At 33.0% G+C, this 24308-nt stretch overlaps 1 protein-coding gene across 2 annotated transcripts; it reads left to right on the top strand.

Moving 5' to 3' along the window:
- The first annotated feature begins 20273 nt into the window (after nucleotides 1-20273).
- On the top strand, nucleotides 20274-23763 carry LOC120122615 (protein ALTERED PHOSPHATE STARVATION RESPONSE 1-like). 2 transcript variants are annotated; one of them, XM_039141744.1, is made up of 6 exons: nucleotides 20282-20419; nucleotides 20515-21369; nucleotides 21532-21603; nucleotides 21834-22039; nucleotides 22648-22871; nucleotides 22991-23763. In XM_039141744.1, exons 2-6 carry the CDS (start codon nucleotides 20667-20669, stop codon nucleotides 23664-23666), a joined length of 1881 nt encoding a protein of 626 aa, XP_038997675.1. In that variant the 5' UTR covers nucleotides 20282-20419; nucleotides 20515-20666; the 3' UTR covers nucleotides 23667-23763. The 2 variants fall into 2 exon arrangements, with proteins under 2 accessions (XP_038997674.1, XP_038997675.1); XM_039141743.1 differs by having other exon boundaries at nucleotides 20274-21369.
- Nucleotides 23764-24308: the final 545 nt, after the last annotated feature.

Here is a 24308-nt window from a genome sequence, read left to right as displayed (position 1 = left end):
TCAATTCATTGAAGAATGCTTAAACCCACATTAACTAATAGGAGTAATAATGGCATCCACATAATATATTTATAACACTCCCCATTGGATGTGTATTATCTAATTATGCCTCGTTAAAAACTTTACTAGGAAATACCCAGTGAGAGAAAAAAACTAGTAAAAAAAGAGTACATAGTTATACGCTTGATATACTGGCTCATTAAAAATCTTACCTGGAAACCTAGAGGAAAAAAACCAAGGTTAAGGGAAAAAGAGTACAACATGGCTCGTTAACAACTTCTTTTCTAGATGATAAACCACAATTATTCAGTATGTGCTGAATCATAGATCTTAACTATACACAATCACGACTAGCTTCATGGATTGCTAAGATTTCTACATGATTAGAAGAAGTTGCGGCAATCGTTTGCTTTATTGAGCGCCAAGAGATTATTGTATCAACATATGTAAAAACATATCAAGTATGTGATTTATCATTATGAGGATCTGACATAAATGATGCATCTGCAAAACCAATCAACTCTGCTTTGGATTTATTATGGAAAAACATACTTATATCTTTTGTGCCTTAGAGATAATGAAATACTTGCTTAAATCTAGTCCAATGTCTTCGGGTTGGGCATAAGCTAAATCTTACCATCAAAATTAAAGAAAATGATATATCATGTCGGATATGACTAACAAGATACATCAATGCCCCAATTGCACTGAGGTATGATACTTCAGGACCAAGAAAAACTTCATCATTTTACCGATGGTGGAAAGGATCTTTACTCGGTTTAAGTGCTCTTACAACCATTGGGGTAGTCACTGGATGTGCCTTATCCATATAAAATTACTTTAGTACTTTTTCTATATATGTTGATTAATGCACAAGGATTCCATCTTTTAGATGCTCAATTTGTAACCCCAAACAAAATTTCATTTTTCTAAAGTCTTTCATCTCAAATTATTTCTTCAAACAATATATTACAATTTGAATCTCTTTAGGAGTTCCAATGATATTTAAATCATCAACATATAATGCAATAATAATGACGAAATGGTCCCAACGCTTTTTAGGGTTTTTTTTAGGATCAATCCAACTTAATATTGGGACATGTCGAGTTTTAAAATAAATACATAAATATACAAATTTGGAGTCGCCGACGACCTTTGGGTTAAGAAAGTCGAATACCTAAAAATACATTTTAAAACAATTTTAAGAAAAATAATTTTAAAAGATAAAAATTTAATCTGCGTTTGACCAGAGATTCACTTTGAAAAGGGTTCGGGAGTCGGTTACGTGTGGGGAAGGATTCGCACCCCCACAACACCCAAAATTGGTACATACACGATTACATTTCATCTTAATATTAAGATTGGAAAATTTGAATAACATTTAAATTATGATACTTTTTAGAAAAAATAAAAAGGAATGTTATTTTATACGAATAATCCTCAAAAATACCTCCCTAATCAATTAAGGGGATATTTTTATGGATTCCTCATACAAAATAATATTACCCTAAATTTTAGATACACTAAATAGATAAAAAAACAAATTAATTTAAAACATAAGAAATATTAACTTATTCGAGCAGTCCTTTGAAATAAACACCTAGTTAGTTAAGGGGTATTTCTTTAAATTACTCGTATAAAATAGTATACAAAAATATTAATCTTTTAACAAATAAATAAATGGTTAAAATAATAAATATAATAATTTTAGGGATCAAATTATGAAACTATCAACAGATCAAGGCAAAACATGCAAATAATTAATATGTTAGGTACTACAATTGTAAATAAACCAATAATAATATTTAAAATTAAAAAAAATTAAAATCGATGATTAAATCGTAAAATAAAAAGAAACTTATGGCCTTAAACAAAAACATTATGAAATTAAAGTACTGGAATTGTAATTTAACCCTCATAATTATTAGGTATCAAAATGTACATTATTAAAATATGATGCCCAAATTAAAATAAACATAAAAATGAAATAACAAATATAAAAAGACTAAAATAGAATACGGGTAAAATTTGAAGACAAAATCATAATGCATGAAACTTAATTTCAGTAACCGAATTGTAAACATTACAAAGTACAGTGGCTGCGGGAATGATTTACCCATGCTCCCAAAATGCATAATCCCTGCCCAAAGCGACGTCGTATGGGGAGGGTATAAATACCCCATTAACCAGTCTATAAGGGCCCTCAATTTTCATTTCCTCTTTTTTCTTTCTCTCTCTAAAAAGAAAGAAGAAATTCTTTCTGACTTCTCTCTAACATTCCTCACCGGAGGAAAATCAGAGGGAAGCCGGCAACCTCCGACCACCATTCGTCAGGTGGTGGTCGGTGACATAAAAATCACCCCAAATCGATCATTGGCTTTCCCTTGTCCTATATCTGAGCCCCTCTTAGCCTAAATATCCGAAGAACACCTAGATCTAGAGAAATACCTTCGAAAACCCGTCACTTCAACGACGCGTGTGAGACTCTGACGAGGGTAAGTTCCAGTTATTCTCTGTTTTTCTTTATGTTGTTTAGTGGCTGGTTGCTCGTAGTGGTTCATGGATGCTTTGTTTTCTCTCTGTTTTTCCTTTCGAGTTTGTTGCTTCTCTTTGTATGGTTGCTAGCCCTATGTTCTTGTCTTACTGTGTCTCTTTGTTGCTGTGTGTTTTCTTCTTACAGGTGAGGTCCTTTTATAGGCCTCGAGGTGCGTTGTTCGGACCGGTTAATGGAGGGATGTTCGGTGAGTCACTGGGGGTATGGTGGTGACTCACTATAGGGGCGGCTGGGTGAATTTGGACGGTGGTCTTCAATGGCGACGGGTCACGTGGCAACGATTGAATGGGGCACCTGGCGACGGAGGATGAATATATCATTAGGGTGAAACCCTAAGTATGGTCCAATCTGGATCGTTGAATCTCTCACAGATCCAACGATGGATGAAGAATGGTGGTTGGAGAAGATAAAACCCTAAATTAGGTTATAGACTTCGAGTTTGAATTATGGGCTTGGGTCAACTTTGTAATCTGGGCCTTCGGATTAACTTTATAATCTGGGCTTGGTTTTGGGCTGTTATAATTGTTTGATTATTATTTAATAATAATAATATTAATAATAATAATAATAATAATAATAATTATTATTATTATTAAACGGGATGAAAATGACTGTATACAAATAATGTATCCAATTCCAATCTTCTTAATAAAAATGCATGGGCAAACTGGATCATTCTTATAACCCTTTTTTTAATAAAAACTAGATTAGACGATTATACCACATGCGTCCAGATTATTTCAGGCCATAGTCAATTTGATTGATTAATGTTCTCGAGAACCTAAATTCACTGCTTCTGATAGTTAAAATCCCTTAGGGAGTTTCATGTAAATTTTAGTATCTAGTGGGCCATACAAATAAGTTGTTACTATATTAATTAGGCGTAAATCGAGCCATTCTCTTATAGCCAGACTTATTGAAAATCTAAATGTTGTTGCATCCATCACATGATAATATGTCTCCTCATAATCAATTCCAGGAATTTGTGAGAATCCTTGTGAAACCAAGAATGCTTTATATCTCTCAGTTTCTCCTTTTTCATTTCTTTTACGCACAAAGACCCATTTGTATCCCACTGGTTTCACACTTGTAGGTGTACGAATTACTGTTCCAAACACTTATATTTTCACTAACGATTTCAATTAAGCTTCAATTTCTTGTTTCTATTTTGGCCAATCGTCTCTTTGTCTATATTCTTCAATTGATTTTGGTTCATGATCCTCTTTGTCATTCATAACATCTAGTGTTGCATTGCATGCATAGACATCATCAACGTCGATTTGATTTTGGTTCCATTTAATACCGAACATGACATAATCAATAGGGATCTCTTCATTTTTAGGTACTTGAGTTTCTTTTGAAACTATTTTCCCAGTTATGTCTAAATTCTCTTTTAGAGATCTTGGTAAACCATTGTTTCCTCGATTTGACCATCATTCTTTTTTGCCCATTTTCTTTTTCGAGGAATCTTATCTTTGGAACCAATTGGTCTACCACACTTTAGTCGTGCATTAGACCTATTAGTAACTAGAATTTGTCCTTCTGGGACGTCAAGTGTTATTGGGGCATTCACAACTAGTATATGTGACTTAATCACTCTTTTTAAGTCAGTAAATGCGTCTGGCAATTCATTAGCTAAACTTTTTAAATGAAAAGTATTTTGAACTTCTAATTCACATTGTTTAGTATGAAGATCGTGATTAGACAATGATAATTATTCCCAATTAATTTTCTTTACCAACTGTTTGATCTCTCCCTTTAATGTTGGAAAAACTTACTCGTCAGAAAGATAATCCACAAAACAAGCAGTAAATAAATTCCCAATAGATGGTTCTAGATTTAATTATCAATAGGGATTCAAATCCAACATATATACACAACTTTCTCTGAGGACCCATCTTAGTTCTGTATGATGGAGCTATTGGAACATATACGACACATCCAAAAGTTCTTAGATGAGATATATTTGGTTCCTGACCATGAATCATTTGTAATGGGGAGATTTTATGATAACTTGTTGGCCAGATGCGAATCAATACTGGCGCATTTAAAATTGCATGCCCTCAAGCAGTGATTGGGAGTTTATACTTCATGAGTAATGGTCTTGTTATTAATTGAAGTAGTTTAATTAAAGATTCTGTAAGTCCATTCTGAGTATGAACATGAGCTACAAGATGTTCAACACTTATTCCAATGGACATGCAATAGTCATTAAAAAGACTGAGAAGTAAATTCTTCAACATTGTCAAGACAAATTGTCTTAATAGAAAAATAAAAAAAAATGGGCTCACAATCGAATCAATTGAGCAAGTAACCCCGCAAATACCAGATTACGAGCTGATAACAAATATACATGTGATCATCTAGTCGATGCATCGATTAAAACCATAAAGTACCTAAATGGTCCGCATGAGGATGTATAGGTCCACATATATCCCCTTAAATTTGTTCCAGAAAAGTAATTGATTCATAATTTATCTTAGTAGGTGATGGCCTAATTATCAACTTGCCTAGTGAACATGCGGCACATGAAAAATTATTTTGAAGAATCTGTTGTCTCTTCAATGAATGTCCACATGAACTTTCGATTATTTTCACATCATCATTGAACCAGGATGGCCTAACCGGTCATGCATAACAATAAAGTTATCAGTAAACTTCTGGTTTACTATAGCATGTGATTCTATTGAATTGATCTTTGTGTGGTACAAACCAGTAGAGAATGTAGGCAACTTCTCAAGAACTTGTTTATTGCCTTGAGTAATTCTCATAATTTGAAGAAATTCATAATTTCCTGCACTTATAGTCTCAATATGATATCCATTTTGGCGAAAATCTTTAAAACTCAATAAATTTCTTTGAGACTTAGGGGAATATAACGCATCAATAATTTCTAACTTTGTTCCCCTTGGAAATATTATATTTGCTCTTCTAGAGCTTTCTACAATGTTTGTATTACCAAATATAGTGCACACACTTCCTTATTTTATTATTAAATGAGAAAAATATCTCTTATCTTTGAGTATGGTGTGAGTAGTTGCACAATCTGTTAGCATAAATCTTCATCATTCAATGCTAATTGCCTTTGAGAGGTATTCATAATTTTTTTAAAAGAAGAAAAAAATAGTCACAAAAACAATTATAATGTCCAAAGCATATATCCAAATCCAAATAGTCAAAATATCTGATGATAAAATATCTCATAAAAGTAATAATAAATTGTCTCTCAAAAGATAAAAAATAGAAATAAAATCCATAAATTATAACCTAGATAATTAAATATAAACATAAGTTGATAGAGTTTAGCACGATCAATGAAAATGTGTGGACTTAATTATTTCCTTCAGGATTAAAATAAAAATTAGCAGTTTCCAAGTGGATTGTATTGCTAGCATCAAAATCACCTTCTAGGTGATCTTTATCAATATATTCATGTACGCTTTCATAAATCTAATATTATATTTATTATTGATATTTTAATATGATGAAATTTTAAATTTTGATTTTATATTTATTATAATTTGGTTCTAACAAAAATAAAAAGAGGCATGATTTGAAACCAACAGCAAAATGATAATGAATTTATGAAATTTGTATTTATAGAAATGATATACATAATTCTTCATTCATTATATATATGGATTGGTATAGTCAAACTCTACTTTGCTTTGTCTATTAGCGTGGACAGTGGCTTCTTAGTTCATTGTTCATACTTAAATGGGAAAAAAACAATGTAAAAAACTAATAATAATAAAGGCTTTGAAAAAATACATATATATTAGATTAGAAAAGCAAAGCTAATGAAATTTGCAATAAAAGAAGAGTCAAGGTAGAGGAGTTTCCAAGTGTAGAGGGAAGATTAGTTTGTTTAATATAAGGCTTGTTAGTGTTGTCCAATCCATTGATAATGATGCCTTTTCATTGGAGACAGTGGATGGCATGAAATATGATTCAATCTATTCAAAATCCTTTGATCATTATCATTTCACTTACACTATATTTTACCAAATTTCAGTTCCTAAATATAAAATATTAAACTCGAACATATTAAGTAATTTTAATAATTTAAGAAGTATTATTTTTAAAAAATATTGAGTTTAAATAATTATGTGTTATTCATTTTACAGAATTTTATTTTATTTTTAAATCCTAAAATCTAAAATTTAACATTATGTACGACTTTAAATCCTAAATTTTAAACATAAATTCTAATTCTAAATCCTAAGACTTACCTTAAATTTTAAATCCTAAATAGAAAATATATCATTAGAATAAATGAACTAGTGTAAGTTAAAGTTTGTATAATTTATATATTAGATAATTTTCCTATATAAATATTCATATTCAAACTAGCTAGTTGACTGATAAAAAGGTATTAGTAAGTTGCTTCAAAAATTTAAAGACATGCCTGATAAAAGGTAACAGTAATTTGCTTCAAAAATTTAAGACATGCCTGATAAAAGGTAACAGTAATTTGCTTCAAAAACTCAAAGCCGATGATTAATTCTTGCAATGTATGCTCTCCATTTTATAAAAGGCAATTCAAAGAGATTATACAACAAATGCACTTTATTCTTTCAGAATCTACACTTTATTGCAATGGATAAACTCTAATCCTAGTGGTCAATGATAAGAAACTCAAACAACAAAACATGTTTTACTAGTTGAACTAATATATACGAGATATTTAGATTAAATCACTATTACAAACAAGAGACTTGTATATTATAACAAATTCATATGTATAAAGTAATAGACAAACCTTAAATAATATACAATAAAGGAAAACATAAAATAAAACTATTCACACATGCCCAAACTTAAAAAAAAATCATGCAAAGTCATAAATCTCTTTACAAAGTGTCTCTTAAATAGTAAATCTCACTGAAAGAAGTCATGTCATATGTCCTTTTAACAATGAGAGTAGATTATACCTTAACAAATGTTAGATTATGGAGATCTACACACCTGAGTGAAATTGGTAACGTTGGGTTCATTTTTGTTCAGCCTTGCCTAACAATATTTTTGGATCGTGTTGATAACGTGTTTTAAAATAAAGGAGATGTATGAGAGAGAAAATAGAGATAGATGTATATATATTCATATTTTGATGAGTACATAACCCATATATATAGGTGTAAAGAATGCTCTCTAATAATTATAATACATATGAAGAGTCAAGTCCTTTGGCATTTCATCTTTTCAATTCATTGAAGAATGCTAAAAGTCATATTAACTAATAGGAGTAATAATGACATTCACATAATATATTCATAACAATCCCCCTTGGATTTCCGTTATCTAATTGTGCCTCGTTAAAAACTTTACTAGGAAAAACCCAGTGGGACAAAAACATAGTGAATGAAAATTGTACATAATTATATGCTTGGCATGCTGCCTCATTAAATATTTTAAAATAAATGAGAGATATGAGAGAGAAAATAGAGATATATGTATCTATATTCATGTTTTGATGAGTACATGAACCCATATATATATAGGGGTAAAGAATGCTCTCTAATAATTATAATACATGTGAAGAATCAAGTCCCTTGACATTTCATCTTCTCAATTCATTGAAGAATGCCAAAAGCCACATTAACTAATAGGAGTAATAGTGGCATGCACATAATATATTCATAACACTTCCCCTTGGATGTTCATTATCTAATTGTGCCTCATTAAAAACTTTACTAAAAAAACCCAGTGGGACAAAAACCTAATGAAAGAAAAGAGTACATAATTATATGCTTGACATGCTACCTCATTAAATGTTTTAAAATAAAGGAGAGATTTGGGAGAAAAAATAGAGATAGTTGTATTGATATTTATATTTTGATGATTACATGAACCTCATATATATAGGGGTGAAGAATGCTCTCTAATAATTATAATACATGTGAAGAGTCAAGTCCTTTGGGATTATCTTCTCAATTCATTGAAGAATGTCCACATAATATATTCATAACATTCCTCTTAGATGTTCATTATCTAATTGGTCTCATTAAAAACTGTTGAGTTAATCGATTGACGGAATTGGCCAAGAGGGGGGTGAATTGGCAATTAAAAATTTGGTGGAAGCTTTTGCAGAAAATTGAAAGTAATTGCACAGCGATTTAGAGTGGTTCAACTTTCTCAATCAAAGTCTACGTCCACTACCTTAGCTATCCACACTAAGGATTTTCCAACAAATTCACTAATTTGTTCTTTCTTTTGAGGCCAAAGAGATAACCTTACAACACCCTCAAGAATATACCCCAATTCTTGAGAACACTCTTTCCCAAAGAGAAGATTACAAATTTGCAAACTTACAAGGAAATCCTCACAAGGTAGATTGTTTGCATAATTCTAGAACAAGAAAAGAACACTCCAAGATAATTACAAATGAGCACAAATGGTGTTCTTGAAAGCAAAATGAATATTGAAAGGAAAATTGGCTTGATTTGTACAAACTTGGTGTTTGATGCTTTCTCTCTTGTTTCTCTATAATTTCTTGTTGATCAAAGGCTTCAGAACTTGTTTAAATACTCCCTCAATTGATTCTGAACGTTGGGGATGATTAGTGGAGTCAATGGAGCCGTTTAAGTGTGAAAACCATTAATACAATAGCCTGGAGCGTGGGGGGAATCGGTACCCCTCCTGGGGAATCGGTTCCCTAAGTGTAAAATTCAAATATTCGACCGTTGAACAGTGGAGGGAATCGATACCCCCTGGGGGGAATCGGTTCCCTCCGAGCATACTGGAATTTCTCGGAGCAAAACCATTCAGGGGGGAATCGGTACCCCCTTGGGGGGGAATCGGTTCCCTCTGGACATTCTAGAATTTTTGGCTTTAAAACGGTTCGAAATACTTTGTAAAATTATTTTGAAATAATTTTAAGATTAAAACTTAATTTTACACTTGAGTAAGGATTAAAAATGACTTTTGAAAGATTTGGAGTAATATTTTGATATTCGAATAATTATATCGAATATACTTAGAAAATCTTTTGGAAAATCTTAAAATTCATTTATCTTAATTTGTTATATCGAAATATCAAAATGTTTTCAACAATCTCCCCCTTTTTGATATAACAAAACATTTTAGTAATTTTAAGATTTTGAAATCAAGTTTTGAAATTACTCCCCTTTACTCTAACACTTCTCCCCTTTAAACACTTTAACATTTCTCCCCCCTTTTTGTTAAATCAAAAAGACTTTTAAAAGATTTTAAACAAGTTTTTGAAAAATAATTAGCCAATTGATAACTAAATATAGCGTAAGCTGCTAATATCATAATCAAGAGAAATATTAGCCATTAGTTTCATAATTCAATATTCATAAACAATGTGAAATGACAAAAATTGATCATAATGCAACTAATATGTAAATGACGCAAAAATAAACATTAAGCTCAAAATGAAAGTGAAAATCAAACCAAATATATAATCATGTAAGTTCAAATATCCAATTATCCAACAAATTCAAACACCCAAAATAAAACAATCCATGAACATCAAAATGTTTCACAATTAAAAGTTCTGAGTTCGGGACGATAAACCCATTGATCCAAAGACCAAGTTTGATAAACAAATTACTAAGGAGACAACCATAAACCAAGGTTTTTATATTCTTGGAAGGAACAATGTTTATGGAAACTCACTAAAGATGATTTGTGGCAGATTAATCTTCTTTTTATATTGGATACAATATATCCACCATATATCTATGTTCCTAAGGGAGGAGTACCTACCACCGGATGGTCTAAACCACCAAGAGATCAAATAATGAAGGAATCTATCACGATGAGTTCTTAGGGTACTCTTACTATCCTTAGACTTATAGGGTGAATCCACAGTCTCTTTTTCATTAAACCTGAGTTATCTAGTCCAAAATGGGTAGTGATTGTGCCGGAGTCAATAAAAATGAATTGTCCTAAAAGATAGGATTGAATTCCTATAGTTTCAGATCGGCGCTCGTTTTGGACACATACCACATTGGAATAGAAAAAAAAATGCGGACTAATTGATGATAAACCAAAGGTTTGAGTTAAAAGAATTTATCAAACTTCTAAGATTTAAGAGTAGGAAGATATTGGAAGTTCATATCTTCTATAGCTTGGATCGAAGGGATACGCTCTTCCCAGATTTTGTATGACTCAAAACAAGTATGGTGCATATGGTATAGATCTTGTCCACAACCAGGTACGTTGAAACAAGAGTTCATAATGGTCATATTTGGGTTATTTGGATTGGGTGGAGGAATAAGTGGTCGATTTTGACTTGAGCTACTAGACAATGTCCTAGGTCGTTTAGGATATGATATGGTTTAAAAATCAGAATAGAATATGTAACCTGCAAATTTAAACACATGTATGCAATATAATCAACCCCAAAACTCAAATGAGTCCTCAATATTTCAAGGTTCTCTAAACCGAATCCTAAATGGTAATGTTTTGAAAAACTATTTGGAAAATAATGTTTGAAATCATAATACGTATAGTTTTTATGAAAACATAATTGAATCAAAAACATCAATTAAAACAACATTTTTTGATTTTTTTTATTTCGATTTTTTTTGAAAAATTGAGTATTTTTGACGAAAATGGTTGTAAAATCATCATATAACCAATGCCCGATGTAATGTTAATCTTAGAACTAATCAAAACTAGTCCTAAGTTCAAACAATCAATGAAATATAGGATTTTGAAATATTACCTTGAAAATTTGGATTTTATGAGAATGTGATGTTGTTTGCAAGGATTAGAAGTTGAAGAACGATCTAATTCCGACTTGTATTTGATGCTTTTGGCAAAAATGGAGATTTAGAGAGAAAGAGAGGATGAATGACGTTTAAGAAAGAAGAGAGGTTATGAGAGAATGAGTTTTCTGGTCGTGATATATCCAGAACCCATTGGGGGTATCGATTTCCTCAAGGAGGGAATCAGTTCCCATTCAAAGGGGGAATCGGTTCCCCTTCAAGGGGGTATCGATTCCCTCTGCCCTATAATTCAAAAATCTATATTTTAAACACTCAAAATGCTAAATTAATCTTCTCTAGTGGTATTGGCAACTCATATATCAAAAATTAATTATGTTCAATCAATCAAATTAATCCTTAAACTATATTTGAACATAAAGTAAATTTTTCATCAAGAATCATAAACTCCCCCTAACTAATAACAAGAATGCAATCAAAAATATTATTTTAAGCATTTTTCATTTATTCTTAAAAGTTCTAAAAATTATTTTTAAACACTAAGTGAAAATAGGTCAGTTAAACCTAATTCTCTCCTAAGTGTCCAAAATCTTTCCTTATCTAAGGGTTTTGTAAAAATATCCGCTAATTGGTGCAAAGTATCAACAAATTCTAGAACTACATCTTCCTTAGCGACATGGTCTCTAATGAAGTGATGTCTAATTTCAATGTGCTTAGTTCTAGAGTGTTGGATGGGATTTTTAGTGAGACAAATAGCACTAGTAATGTCACACTTAATAGGAATAGTACCTACTTCAATTCCATAATCAAAAAGTTGTTGTTTCATCCATAAAACTTGTGCACAACAACTACCGGCTGAAATGTATTCCGCTTCAGTGGTAGATAATGCAACACAATTTTGTTTTTTTGAAAACCAAGAAATCAACATATTTCCAAGGAATTGGCAAGTACCGGAGGTGCTTTTCCTATCTAATTTGCATCCTCCATAATCCGCATCAGAAAAGGCATACAAGCTAAATCTAGAGTCTCTAGGATACCAAAGTCCTAAACTAGGAGTGTCCTTAAGGTATCTAAAGATTCTCTTAACAGCTAGTAAATGTGATTCCTTAGGGCATGATTGAAATCTAGCACATAAGCAAACACTAAACATAATGTTTAGTCTACTTGCAGTTAGATAAAGTAAAGATCCAATCATTGACCTATATAATTTAACATCTACACATTTACCTCTTTCATCTAAGTCAAGCTTTGTTGAAGAGCTCATTGGAGTGTCATGAGGCTTGTTATTTTCCAGTCCAAATTTCTTGAGCATATCTTTGACGTACTTAGCTTGATTGATGAAGATACCATATTTTCTTTGCTTGATTTGGAGTCCCAAGAAAAATGAGAGCTCCCCCATCATGCTCATTTTGAATTCGCTTTGCATTAGCTTAGAAAATTATTGGCAAAGAACATCATTAGTAGAACCAAATATTATATCATCAACATAAATTTGAACTACTAATAAATTTTTACCTTTATGCTTTAAAAACAATGTAGTGTCAACCTTCCCTTTTGAAAAACCTTTTTCAATTAAAAAATTTGACAATCTTTCATACCAAGCTCTAGGAGCTTGTTTTAAACCATAAAGCGCTTTTGTCAATTTAAGAACATGATCCAAAAATTTTGAATCTTCAAAACCTGGAGGTTGTTCCACATATACTTCTTCTTTTATAAAACCATTTAAAAATGCACTTTTAACATCCATTTGATATAATTTAAATTCATGAAAACATGCAAATGCTAATAACATTCTAATTGCTTCCATCCTAGCTATGGGAGCGTATGTTTCATCATAGTCTATGCCCTCATCTTGAGTATAGGCTTGAGCAACAAGTCTAGCCTTGTTTCTCACTATATTACCACTTTCATCAAGCTTATTCCTAAATACCCATCTAGTACCTACAGTAGATTTATTACTAGGCCTTTCAACTAATGTACATACTTTACTTCTCTCAAATTGATTTACTCTTTTTGCATAGCCATAATCCAATGTTCATCATTTAATGCTTCTTTAATATTCTTAGGCTCTATGCATGAGATAAATGCAACATAATTACAAATATTTCTAAGAGAAGATCGAGTTGTTACCCATTTGGATGGATCACCTATAATTTCACCATCCTTGACATAGTTGTACTCTATTGGATAAGATACTTCCCTTTCTTCAATGGTTGGATTCTCAAGAGGATCATGAGTTTCCTCATTTTTCGTTTCTTCCTTTGATGATGGTTCTTCAACGTCATGTCTAACGTCATTTGTATTTATAACACCTACATCATCATTCACACAAGAATCCTTCCTCGGAAGGGGATTATCATCGAAAACAACATGTATAGACTCTTCTACAACTAAAGTTTTTTTATTAAATACTTGATAAGCTTTAGAATTTAAGGAATAACCCAGAAAAATTCCTTCATCACTTTTAGCATCAAACTTGCCAAGGTTCTCTTTACCGTTGTTTAAAACAAAACATTTACATCCAAAAGGATGAAAATAGCTAATGTTAGGCTTTTTATTTTTGAAAATTTCATATGGAGTTTTCTTTAAAATTGGCCTAATCATTACTCGATTTATAACATAACAAACAATATTTGTGGCTTCCGCCCAAAATATTTTGGCAAATTATTTTCACAAAGCATGGTTCTAACCATTTCTTCTAAAGTTCGGTTTTTCCTCTCAACAACTCCATTTTGTTGAGGGGTTCTAGGTGCTGAAAAATTATGGCTAATACCATTAGAATTACAAAACTCAATAAATCCAATATTTTCAAATTCAGTGCCATGATCACTCCTAGCACTAGTTATAGAGTAACCTTTTTCATTTTGGATTATTTTTGAAAATGTGATGAAATGTTCTAATGCTTCATCTTTAGTACTTAAAAATAGAACCCAAGTATATCTAGAATAGTCATCTACCAAGAGAAGATCTATATGGATCAATTGTAATATTCTACTAGTTGATACGTCATTAATGGATTTAAAAGAAACTCGCTTTTGTTTTCCTTTAGCACAAGCATCACAGATTTTATCATTATCAAATTTAAGCTTAGGCAACCCTCGAACTAAATCACCTTGAACTAACCGTTGTAAAACACTCATACTATCATGTCCTAGTCTCCTATGCCATAACAAGTTATCATGCTCATCCCTAGCAACTAGGCACAAAATAGTCATATCAATAAAATCTAAATGCATCATGTATATATCCCTATTTTATGACCAACAAGCATAATCGAAAATAAATGCAATGTCAATCAATTTTGCAATCATTTAAAATAAAACATTGTATCTTTTATCAAATTTATTTTTCAAAAGATTATTCTTTTAACCCATTCACATATAAAACATTATACAATGTTGATTATATAGATTAAGAGCACATGCATAAAGTTTTTGAAAATGTTATGCATTAAAACTTTATAATATTTAAACAAAAAATCTATGCATAAACATTAAGAAAAATTTCAGGTCAAAATTTTGCAAAACCAAAGTTCTTGAAAAATCGATATCAATTGTTAAAGAGATATCAATTACATTTTAAAAACAATTTTGACCAAAAATTAATATGATGAACTAGAGTTTATAAAACATTACCAAAAATTACCATGTTCATCATACAATATTTTTCAACATACATGGGATAAAACATAATTCAATATTTTAAAACCTCATGCATGCATAAACTAAATGAGCAACCAAATAATAAAAACATTAAGTTTAGAGGTTACCCATTCCCTTTTTATGTGTGGCTAGAGCATCTTGAATATCATCATCTTTATCACCATTGCTCTCACACACCTACAGGAGACATTTAAGTAGATTTTGGTATCCAAATTGCTTTGGATCCTTGAAAATTAGTTTCAATGCCTCTTGTTCCTCTTGGAACCCATACTTGTCTAATTGTAAATTATTTTCCTTTCTTCAAAGGACAAGTATGTTCCTTATGACCATAATAATGACAATGTGAACATATTGTCATTATTGAACTAGATGAATTATTTAGAATGATCTCTTTTTCTCTTGTTAAACATTCAAGCTTATCTTTCAAGTTGAAATTTTCTTTTTCAATACTTTCAAATTTCATTTTTGAGAGTTCTAAATCCTTCTTCAAGATTTCATTTTGATTTTCAAAATCCATTTTCATTTCTAGAATAAGTTTGTTTAATTTGAAAATTTCTTTTTCAAAGTTTTCAGATTTTATTTTTGAAAGCTCTAACTCTTTTCTCAACATTTCATTTTGATTTTCCAAGTCTATTTTAGCTTTCAAAAGAAGATCATTTTTAACAATAAATTTAGAAATCAATTTATTGTATTTGGAGTTCATGGTCTCAAACTCCGAAAATAATTTATCATAAGCATCTTGTAACTCATTAAAAGATTTTGAATTTGATATATTTGAGTTAGAAGACACCTTTGGCTGTGTGAGAGCTAATAGAGACATCACTTTTATTGGTTCTTCTTCTTCATTATCTCTATAGATCTCCTCAAGCTTATCCCATATTTCCTTGGCACTTGAACAAGAAGAAACTCCTTTATATGCATTAGGATCAATTGCACAACACAACATGTGCATAGCCTTTGAGTTTTGTTGAGCTTCCTTCCGTTCTTGAACACTCCACTTCTTTGCCTTCTTAGTAGGAGAGGAATATCCTTTCTTGATTATCATCCAAGCTTCTATATCAAATGCTTTGATGAATATCATCATACACCTCTTCCAATGATGATAATTTGTTCCATTGAAGTGTGGAGGCACGTCAATAGGTCTGGATTCTTCCATGGAGAATGAGCCGGAAGTAGACGCCATCTTTATCGATTTAACTCTTCCCGGATCGACTCAAGAGGTGATTAAACCTTCAAATGAGTGAGGCTCTAATACCAATTGTTGAGTTAATCGATTGACGGAATTGGCCAAGAGGAGGGTGAATTGGCAATTAAAAATTTGGTGGAAGCTTTTGCAGAAAATTGAAAGTAATTGCACAGCGATTTAGAGTGGTTCAACTTTCTCAATCAAAGTCTACGTCCACTACCTTAACTATCCACACTAAGGATTTTCCAACAAATTCACTAATTTGTTCTTTCTTTTGAGGCCAAAGAGATAACCTTACAACACCCTCAAGAATATACCCCAATTCTTGAGAACACTCTTTCCTAAAGAGAAGATTACAAATTTGCAAACTTACAAGGAAATCCTCACAAGGTAGATTGTTTGCACAATTCTAGAACAAGAAAAGAACACTCCAAAATAATTACAAATGGTGTTCTTGAAAGCAAAATGAATATTGAAAGGAAAATTGGCTTGATTTGCACAAACTTGGTGTTTGATGCTTTCTCTCTTGTTTCTCTATAATTTCTTATTGATCAAAGGCTTCAGAACTTGTTTAAATACTCCCTCAATTGATTCTGAATGTTGGGGATGATTAGTGGAGTCAATGGAGCCGTTTAAGTGTGAAAACCATTAATACAATAGCTTGGAGCGTGGGGGGAATCTGTACCCCTCCTGGGGAATCGGTTCCCCTCCTGAGGATTTTGTTCCCTAAGTTTAAAATTCAAATATTCGACCGTTGAACAGTGGGGGGAATCGATACCCCCTGGGGGGAATCGGTTCCCTCCGAGCATACTGGAATTTCTAGGAGCAAAACCATTCAGGGGGGAATCGATTCCTTCTAGACATTCTGGAATTTTTGGCTTTGAAACGGTTCGAAATACTTTGTAAAATTATTTTGAAATAATTTTAAGATTAAAACTTAATTTTACACTTGAGTAAGGATTAAAAATGACTTTTGAAAGATTTGGAGTAATATTTTGATATTCGAATAATTATATCGAATATACTTAGAAAATCTTTTGGAAAATCTTAAAATTCATTTATCTTAATTTGTTATATCGAAATATCAAAATGTTTTCAACAAAAACTTTACTAGGAAAAACCCAGTGGGACAAAAACCTAGTGAAATAAAATATTACATAATTATACACTTGATATGTTGCCTCATTGAAAACCTTACCTAGAAACCGAGAGGAAAAAACCAAGGTTAAGGGGAAAAGAGTACAAAGCGTATTTACTCTCTTTAATAGTTACATCACTTGAGATCTTTAAGGTGACATATTCCAATATAGTGTACTAACTTTTGAAACACAGATGTAAGAAGTGCCTTAGTGAATAAATCTTCCAAATTCTCACTTGAGCTGATCTGATTAACTTTTATCTCTTTAAGCTTCCGAAGGTCATAAGTGAAGAAGAATTCAGGTACAATGTGTTCTGTTCTATCACCTTTGATGTATCCACTCTTGAGTTATTCAATACATATTGTATTATCTTCAAACAAGATTGTTGCAACTTATTTTCAAGATGATAAACCACAGTTATTCCATATGTGCTGAATCATAGATCTTAGCCATACATATTCACGACTAGTTTCATGGATTGCTAAAATTTCTACATGATTAAAAAAAGTAGTTTCAATCGTTTGCTTCATTGAGCACCAAGAGATTGCTATACCATTATATATACAAACGTATCCAATATATGATTTACCATTATGAGGATCTGACATAAATTCTACATCTGCAAAACCAATCAACTCAGTTTTGGATTTATTATAGAAAAACAGACCCATATCTTTTGTGCCTTGGAAAAAACGAAATACTTGCTTAACTCCAGTCCAATGTCTTTGAGTTGGACATGAGTTAAATCTTTCCAGCAAATTTACAAAAAATGATATATCAGGTTGGGTATGAATAACAAGATAAATCAATGCTCCAATTCCACCGAGGTATGATACTTCGGGACCAAGAAAAACTCCATCATCTTCCCGAGGACGAAAATGATCTTTACTCAGTTCAAGTGCTCTTACAACCATTGGGGTAGTCATTGGATGTGCCTTATCCTTATAAAATTGCTTTAGCACTTTTTCTATATACGTTGATTGATGCACAAGGATTCCATCTTTTAGGTGCTCAATTTGTAACCCCAAACAAAATTTCATTTTTCCAAGGTCTTTCATCTCGAATTATTTCTTCAAACAATTAACTACAGTTTGAACCACTTCAGGAGTTCCAATGATAATTAAATCATCAACATATATTACAATAAGAACGTATCCAGTTTCAGACTTCTTAATAAAAATACATGGGCAAACATGATCATTCTTAGAACCCTTTTTAATAAAAACTCACTTAGGCAATTATACCTCATATGTCCGGATTACTTCAATCCATAGAGGGGTTTATTCAATTTGATTAAATAATGTTCTCGAGAACTTGAATTAACTGCTTCTAGCAGTTTAAATTCCACAGGGAGTTTCATGTAAATGTTTGTATCTAGTGGACCATACAAATAGCTAGACTTATCAAAAATCTAAATGTAGTTGCATCCACCACATGAGAATATGTCTCCTCATAATCAATTCCAAGTCTTTGTGAGAATCCTTGTGTAACCATACGTGCTTTATATCTCACAATTTCTCATTTTTCATTTCTTTTATGCACAAAGACCCATTTGTATCCTGTTGGTTTCACACCTATAGATGTATGAATTACTGGTTCAAATACTTTTCTTTTTGCTAGCGATTTCAAGTCAGCTTCAATTGCTTCTTTCCATTTTGGCCAATCATATCTTTGTCTACACTCCTCAATTGATTTTGGATCATTATACTCTTTGTCATTCATAATATCTAGTGCTACATTGCATGCAAAAAAAATCATTGACGTCGATTTGATTTCAGATCCATTTAATATAGGACATGACATAATCAATAGAGATCTCTTCATTTTTAGGTACTTGAGTTTCTTCTGAAACTATTTTCCCAGTCATGTCTAAATTCTCTTTTGGAGATCTTGGTAAAACCATTGTTTCCTCGATTTAACCATCATTCTTCTTTGCTCATTTTCTTTTTCGAGAATTCTTATCTTTGGAACCAATTGGTTTGCCACGCTTTAGGCATGCATTAGGCCCATTAGCAACTAGAATTTGTCCTTCTGAGACGTGAAGTGTTATTGGAGCATTCACAGTTAGTATATTTGACTTTGTCATTCTCTTTGGGTCAGTAAATGCATTTAGCAATTCATTATTTAAACTTTATAAATAAATAAACATTACTTAGTACGAGGATCAAGACGAGACATATATATATATATATATATATATACACGTCTTCCACATATATATGTGATCTCAATTTATTTAAGAATGCTAAAAAACCACATTCAATAATAGGAGTAATAATGTCATTCACGTAATATACTCATAACAATAATGAAATAATTAGTAAACAATAGGGGATGGTTAACGAAACTAAACCCTTATTAATTTACAAGCCTTGAATATGATTAGTATTAACTGAAATGAAAGAGGAAATAATCACACAAGACGAGGCAATGCTCCTTCTCTCTGTCCCCACTAATATTAGATTCCTCTTTTATCAACATTTTTTTGTGTTTTTTTCTTTTCTTTTCATTTTATTTCTGTTACTTCATTCATCTCTCATTTCCTTCTTCTCAATCTCTGTAAAATTTTTCAGTTTTAATACTGGCAGATCTAAGTAAACTTCTCCAAATTGCTTCAATTTTTTCTTTTTTCTTCTCAAAAGTTTCGAGCTTGGAATTCCCATTGGCTTCTTCTTAGCTTCTATGCTTGATTTTATTACGCCCTGACCACTTCTTTGTCCTGCATTGTTTCTGAGAGGTTTCTTCCCTCGTGTGTCTGTCTTTATTGAAAACTACCACACCTCTGTTGTTTTTCCTTTGCTATTTTCCTTCTATTAAGTCCAATAAATTTCTCTGTCTTGTCTCCATCGTCGTAATAAAATATTTCCTCCAACTGGTTCCCTTTTGTTCCTGAGAAAAAGTTTGCTCTTTTTTCCTCTGTTTTCTTGGTTTTGACAGAGGTTTTACTCCACCAAAATGGAATTTCGTTTTCTAAAATGGCTTCCTTAAGCTTACACAAAGTCGGTATTTTTTTCTTCTTATTCTTTAGTGGCTAGAAAAATTGGATTAATTTGACGAAGTAGATCGTTTTGTTCTTGGTGAAGGGAAAAAATGGGTAGTGGAAACTCAAAAGCCGACAAAAATGAAGCCTTGCGTCTATGTAAAGAGAGAAGGAGATTCATAAAGCAAGCCATTGATTCAAGGTATGCTCTTGCGGCTGCTCATGTTTCTTATGTTCAATCTCTTAGAAATATTGGTATAGCTTTAAGAAGATTTTCTGAAGCTGAGATGTTGATAGAGTCTTCCGTAATAACCTCGGCTACTGAGCTTGAGAAAACCCCTTCCCAGTCCTCATACCCTTCACCATCTCCTCATTTAGGAGCTGATGTTTCTGATTCACCATTGGAGAATGGGAGTCCCATTTCACCGGTAACCACGAATTTGAGTTACATGAGAGAAGGGAATAGTGCTGCTGTGACTGTCAAGGTGAATCCTGCTAATGGTAGTTCTTTGGAGGATGATTCATTGGCAATGGCTATGCCGCCACCCCCACCTCCTCCTTTTACCTCAGGCTCTTGGGATTTCTTTGACCCTGTTGATGACAGTGAGAGTTTTAGATTTATGGGGAACAATGGAGTTGATGTGGATTTTGAGGATGTGAGTGGGTGGGAAGAGTTTAGGAGTAAAGGGATTGATCATGGTGATTTGGATGAAAATAATGAGTTCACTGAGGGAACTTTGTGGCCTGAATCAGAGAGAAAAGCCATCAAAGTGTTCGATAGTCTTTCCACTCGAAACTACAGTCGTAGTTCAATGGAGCATGATATGTTTTTAATTGGATTAGGAGGAAATGGTGGTACTAGGCTGACAAATGACAAGGAAGTGGACCATAATGTCAATGGTCCAGGTGAAACTTTGGGGAGCAAAGGTACTCTTGAACAATCAAGTTCAAAGAGGGGAAAAACTATGGGAGAGATAGATTTATCTGCAGAAAGAGAAGATCCTTCTGAGTTTATAACCCATAGAGCCAAGGATTTTCTTTCAAGCATAAAGGATATTGAACATCGATTCTTCCGAGCCTCGGAAGCAGGCAGAGAAGTGTCTCGGATGCTTGAGTCGAACAAAATCAAGGTTGGATATTTAGAAGCTGAAGGTAATCCTTTTTGACCATGACAAACAATTTTACTCTTCATTGAGCTTTAAATTTTGGATTCTTCTTCAAAATTTATAATGTATACAATGCTAGTGCTACATATAGTCATATGCTTCTGATTCCTCGCCTGCTAACATCTTAAGATAAAATCACTTGTTGTAGGGGGATCCTCAACATTGCTATCAGCTTTGCAACCTGTTTGCTGTCGTGGGAAGACTGCTTTGGTTTCTCATGGTAAGCTCTCACTTCTGTATGTCCTCGGTATTGCATACGGCCAAAAACAAAGGATAGTCATTTTCAACTTGTGGATTTTTACTTGTTTTTTGTTTGTCCCGATTATGGTATTAGTTTTCTGATGTTAGTTAAGGTAAGAATTTATATTTCATACAGGCAATTGAAGGATAGTCTTTTTCAACTTAGTGGACTTTTACTTGTTTAACGTTTTTTTTCACTTGGACCGCTAGAGCCAGTACACCATGTAACTAAAGTCATACATTGGAAGAGGTCAGCATCTTGGAGGTCTTCTTCATCAAGGAACCCACTAACCACGGCCGATGCTGATGACAGTGGAAGTGATTTCATCGAAGAGTTCTGCATGATTGCTGGTAGCCATTCGTCCACCTTGGACAGACTGTATGCATGGGAAAGAAAACTATACGATGAAGTGAAGGTATTTTTTGTCTTCTTCATATAGTAGAATAGAGAAATACGCAGACATATATATGTCCAAATATTAGTATTTTTCATGATTTTTTATTTGTTATGTGCATAATGCACTTGGAAAGATGATGATACAGCTGCTTAATTATACCATGTCAAGTGCATATGTTTTATCTCCAGATTTTTCCATGTGCAAAATCCCAACCAAAAGACTGACATAGGGTGGCCAATATGACTAGCTTCTGTCTTCATGTTCTGTCTGCTATCATTTCTGAATGTTTCTTTAGTTTAATTTTTAAAATGTCGGTTCTAATGGTTCAAACTTCTAAGTTTCAGTTGGTAGGCTCAAAATGTTCGTTATATGCTTTACGTTTCAACATTTTCTTTCCTCGATAACGTGCAAAGCATGATTAAGTTATATGGAAACCCTGTTAAGTGAGTTTTAGACTAGTGCCGATGAGCAAATACTTAATCCATGCCTCGGTCCGACTTGTAGAGAAGAGTTCTGAGTATCACTAAAGTTCAATCAATATCCGCCAGTATTAGTAACTTTGATTTAAAGTCATCTTGGTGTTTCCTTTCAATACTCCTACTTTATTGCTTCTCTGTACCTGTTAGGCTAGTGAATCTATCAGGAAGGAGTATGATCAGAAGTGTAATCAGCTCAGACACCAGTTTGCTAAAGATCTTAGCACCCAAGTGATTGATAAAACGCGGGCAGTTGTAAAGGATCTACACTCCCGAATTAGAGTGGCACTTCATTCTGTTAATAATATATCGAAGCGAATTGAAAAAATGAGGGATGAAGAGTTGCTGCCACAACTTGTAGAGTTAACTCAGGGGTAAGCTCGTTCAAATCATAAATTTTTGAATAACCGAAACTTTACTCCCACATGCACTGGAAAATCTTTTCTGGAAACATTGGCGTTTGTGTCCACTAAACTAACACTTGTCTTTGCAGATTGCTCAGAATGTGGAAGGCAATGCTTGAATGCCATCACTCACAGTATATCACCATCTCACTGGCATACCATTCGAGGAACTCAACGGATGCGCCACAGGGAGATACGAGGAGGCAGATTATGGCTCAGCTTCGGCAAGAGATTGAATGCTTTGGTGTAAGCTTTACCGACTGGGTCAATAGTCATGCATCTTATTTGGAAGCTTTGAATGGATGGCTGCAAAACTGCATCAAAGAGCCGCAGGAACGTTCGAAGAATCGGTATCCATTCTCACCTCATCGATATCTGGGATTTGGACCACCGATATTTGTCCTATGCCGTGAATGGTCAGCTGGGATAAAAGCCTTGCCAGCTGAGGAACTTAGCACTGCCATCAAATCCTTCTTATCCGATATTTGTCATCTAATGGACGAACAAGTAGACAAACTACAAAAGAACGACAAATCAGTCGATGGAACCCACAGAGAATCGGGGAGCAAAGACGGTCTTAGCTTGTTAACAGATGGCGATACAAATGATGATGTATCTTCAAACTTGAGCTGCATACAGGCAAGTCTGACTCGTGTTCTTGACAGATTAAACAAGTTCTCGGAGGCATCGGTGAAGATGTACGAGGATGTTAGACAAATAAGTGATGCTGCTCGAATTGCGTACCTCAAGTTGCAGGCGAACTAGATTGTGTAAAGCTATGTGATGATTAAAAATGAAAGCAACATTAAGATTTGGGGTATGGAAATATATGGTTGTGAATTAAGAAGTGGCAAGTAAACATGCAGGATTTGATAATCTGCTCCCACAATGTTGATTTCAATGTAGTTTACATTTATCAAATAATACAATATCTCATATTTAAACCATATTTATAATTTAAACTCGATTTTTTATTGTTTAATTTTTCAACACTTAAATTTTTAATGTATCAAACAATATTTTAGATCATGATTAATTTAGAAAGGGGGAGAGAGGATCTAGTCAATTTTTTGAAAGAAACGGCAAATATATTCCATTAGTCTTCAATGGCATCATTCAAGACAATAGATGAAATACTAGGGCAAGAGCAGAAACAGTAAGTGTGATGGCTAAAGCCTCCACCAAAATAGAATCACACACTGAGGTGGAAGAGGAATAGAGTAAGCAGCAAGCACCAGGCCAGTATTATCACGAGCGAGGACACCTACAGCGGATACACAGCTTTCCGGCACATAGGAGCCGTCAACATTAATTTTAACAGCCCCATTCGGTGGTTTTGCCCAAACCGGTGCAGCAGACGGATCAGAAACTCCTATATCATAATAACAATGCACGAAGAAATTTTTT

This window comes from Hibiscus syriacus, unplaced genomic scaffold (genome assembly GCF_006381635.1).
Source record: "Hibiscus syriacus cultivar Baekdansim isolate YM2019G1 unplaced genomic scaffold, ASM638163v2 tig00110387_pilon, whole genome shotgun sequence".
Lineage (NCBI taxonomy): Eukaryota > Viridiplantae > Streptophyta > Magnoliopsida > Malvales > Malvaceae > Hibiscus > Hibiscus syriacus.
The sequence above is the reverse complement of the archived record's forward strand: the minus strand, read 5'-3'. Positions and strand labels throughout refer to the sequence as shown.

Excerpts from the sequence above, each read along its gene's own strand:
- LOC120122615 (XM_039141743.1), top strand. The coding sequence starts at position 20,328 with ATGGGTAGTGGAAACTCAAAAGCCGACAAAAATGAAGCCTTGCGTCTA. Across the intron at positions 21,370-21,531 it reads TGGATATTTAGAAGCTGAAG|GGGGATCCTCAACATTGCTA; the intron begins GTAATCCTTTTT and ends CACTTGTTGTAG. Across the intron at positions 22,040-22,647 it reads AACTATACGATGAAGTGAAG|GCTAGTGAATCTATCAGGAA; the intron begins GTATTTTTTGTC and ends TGTACCTGTTAG.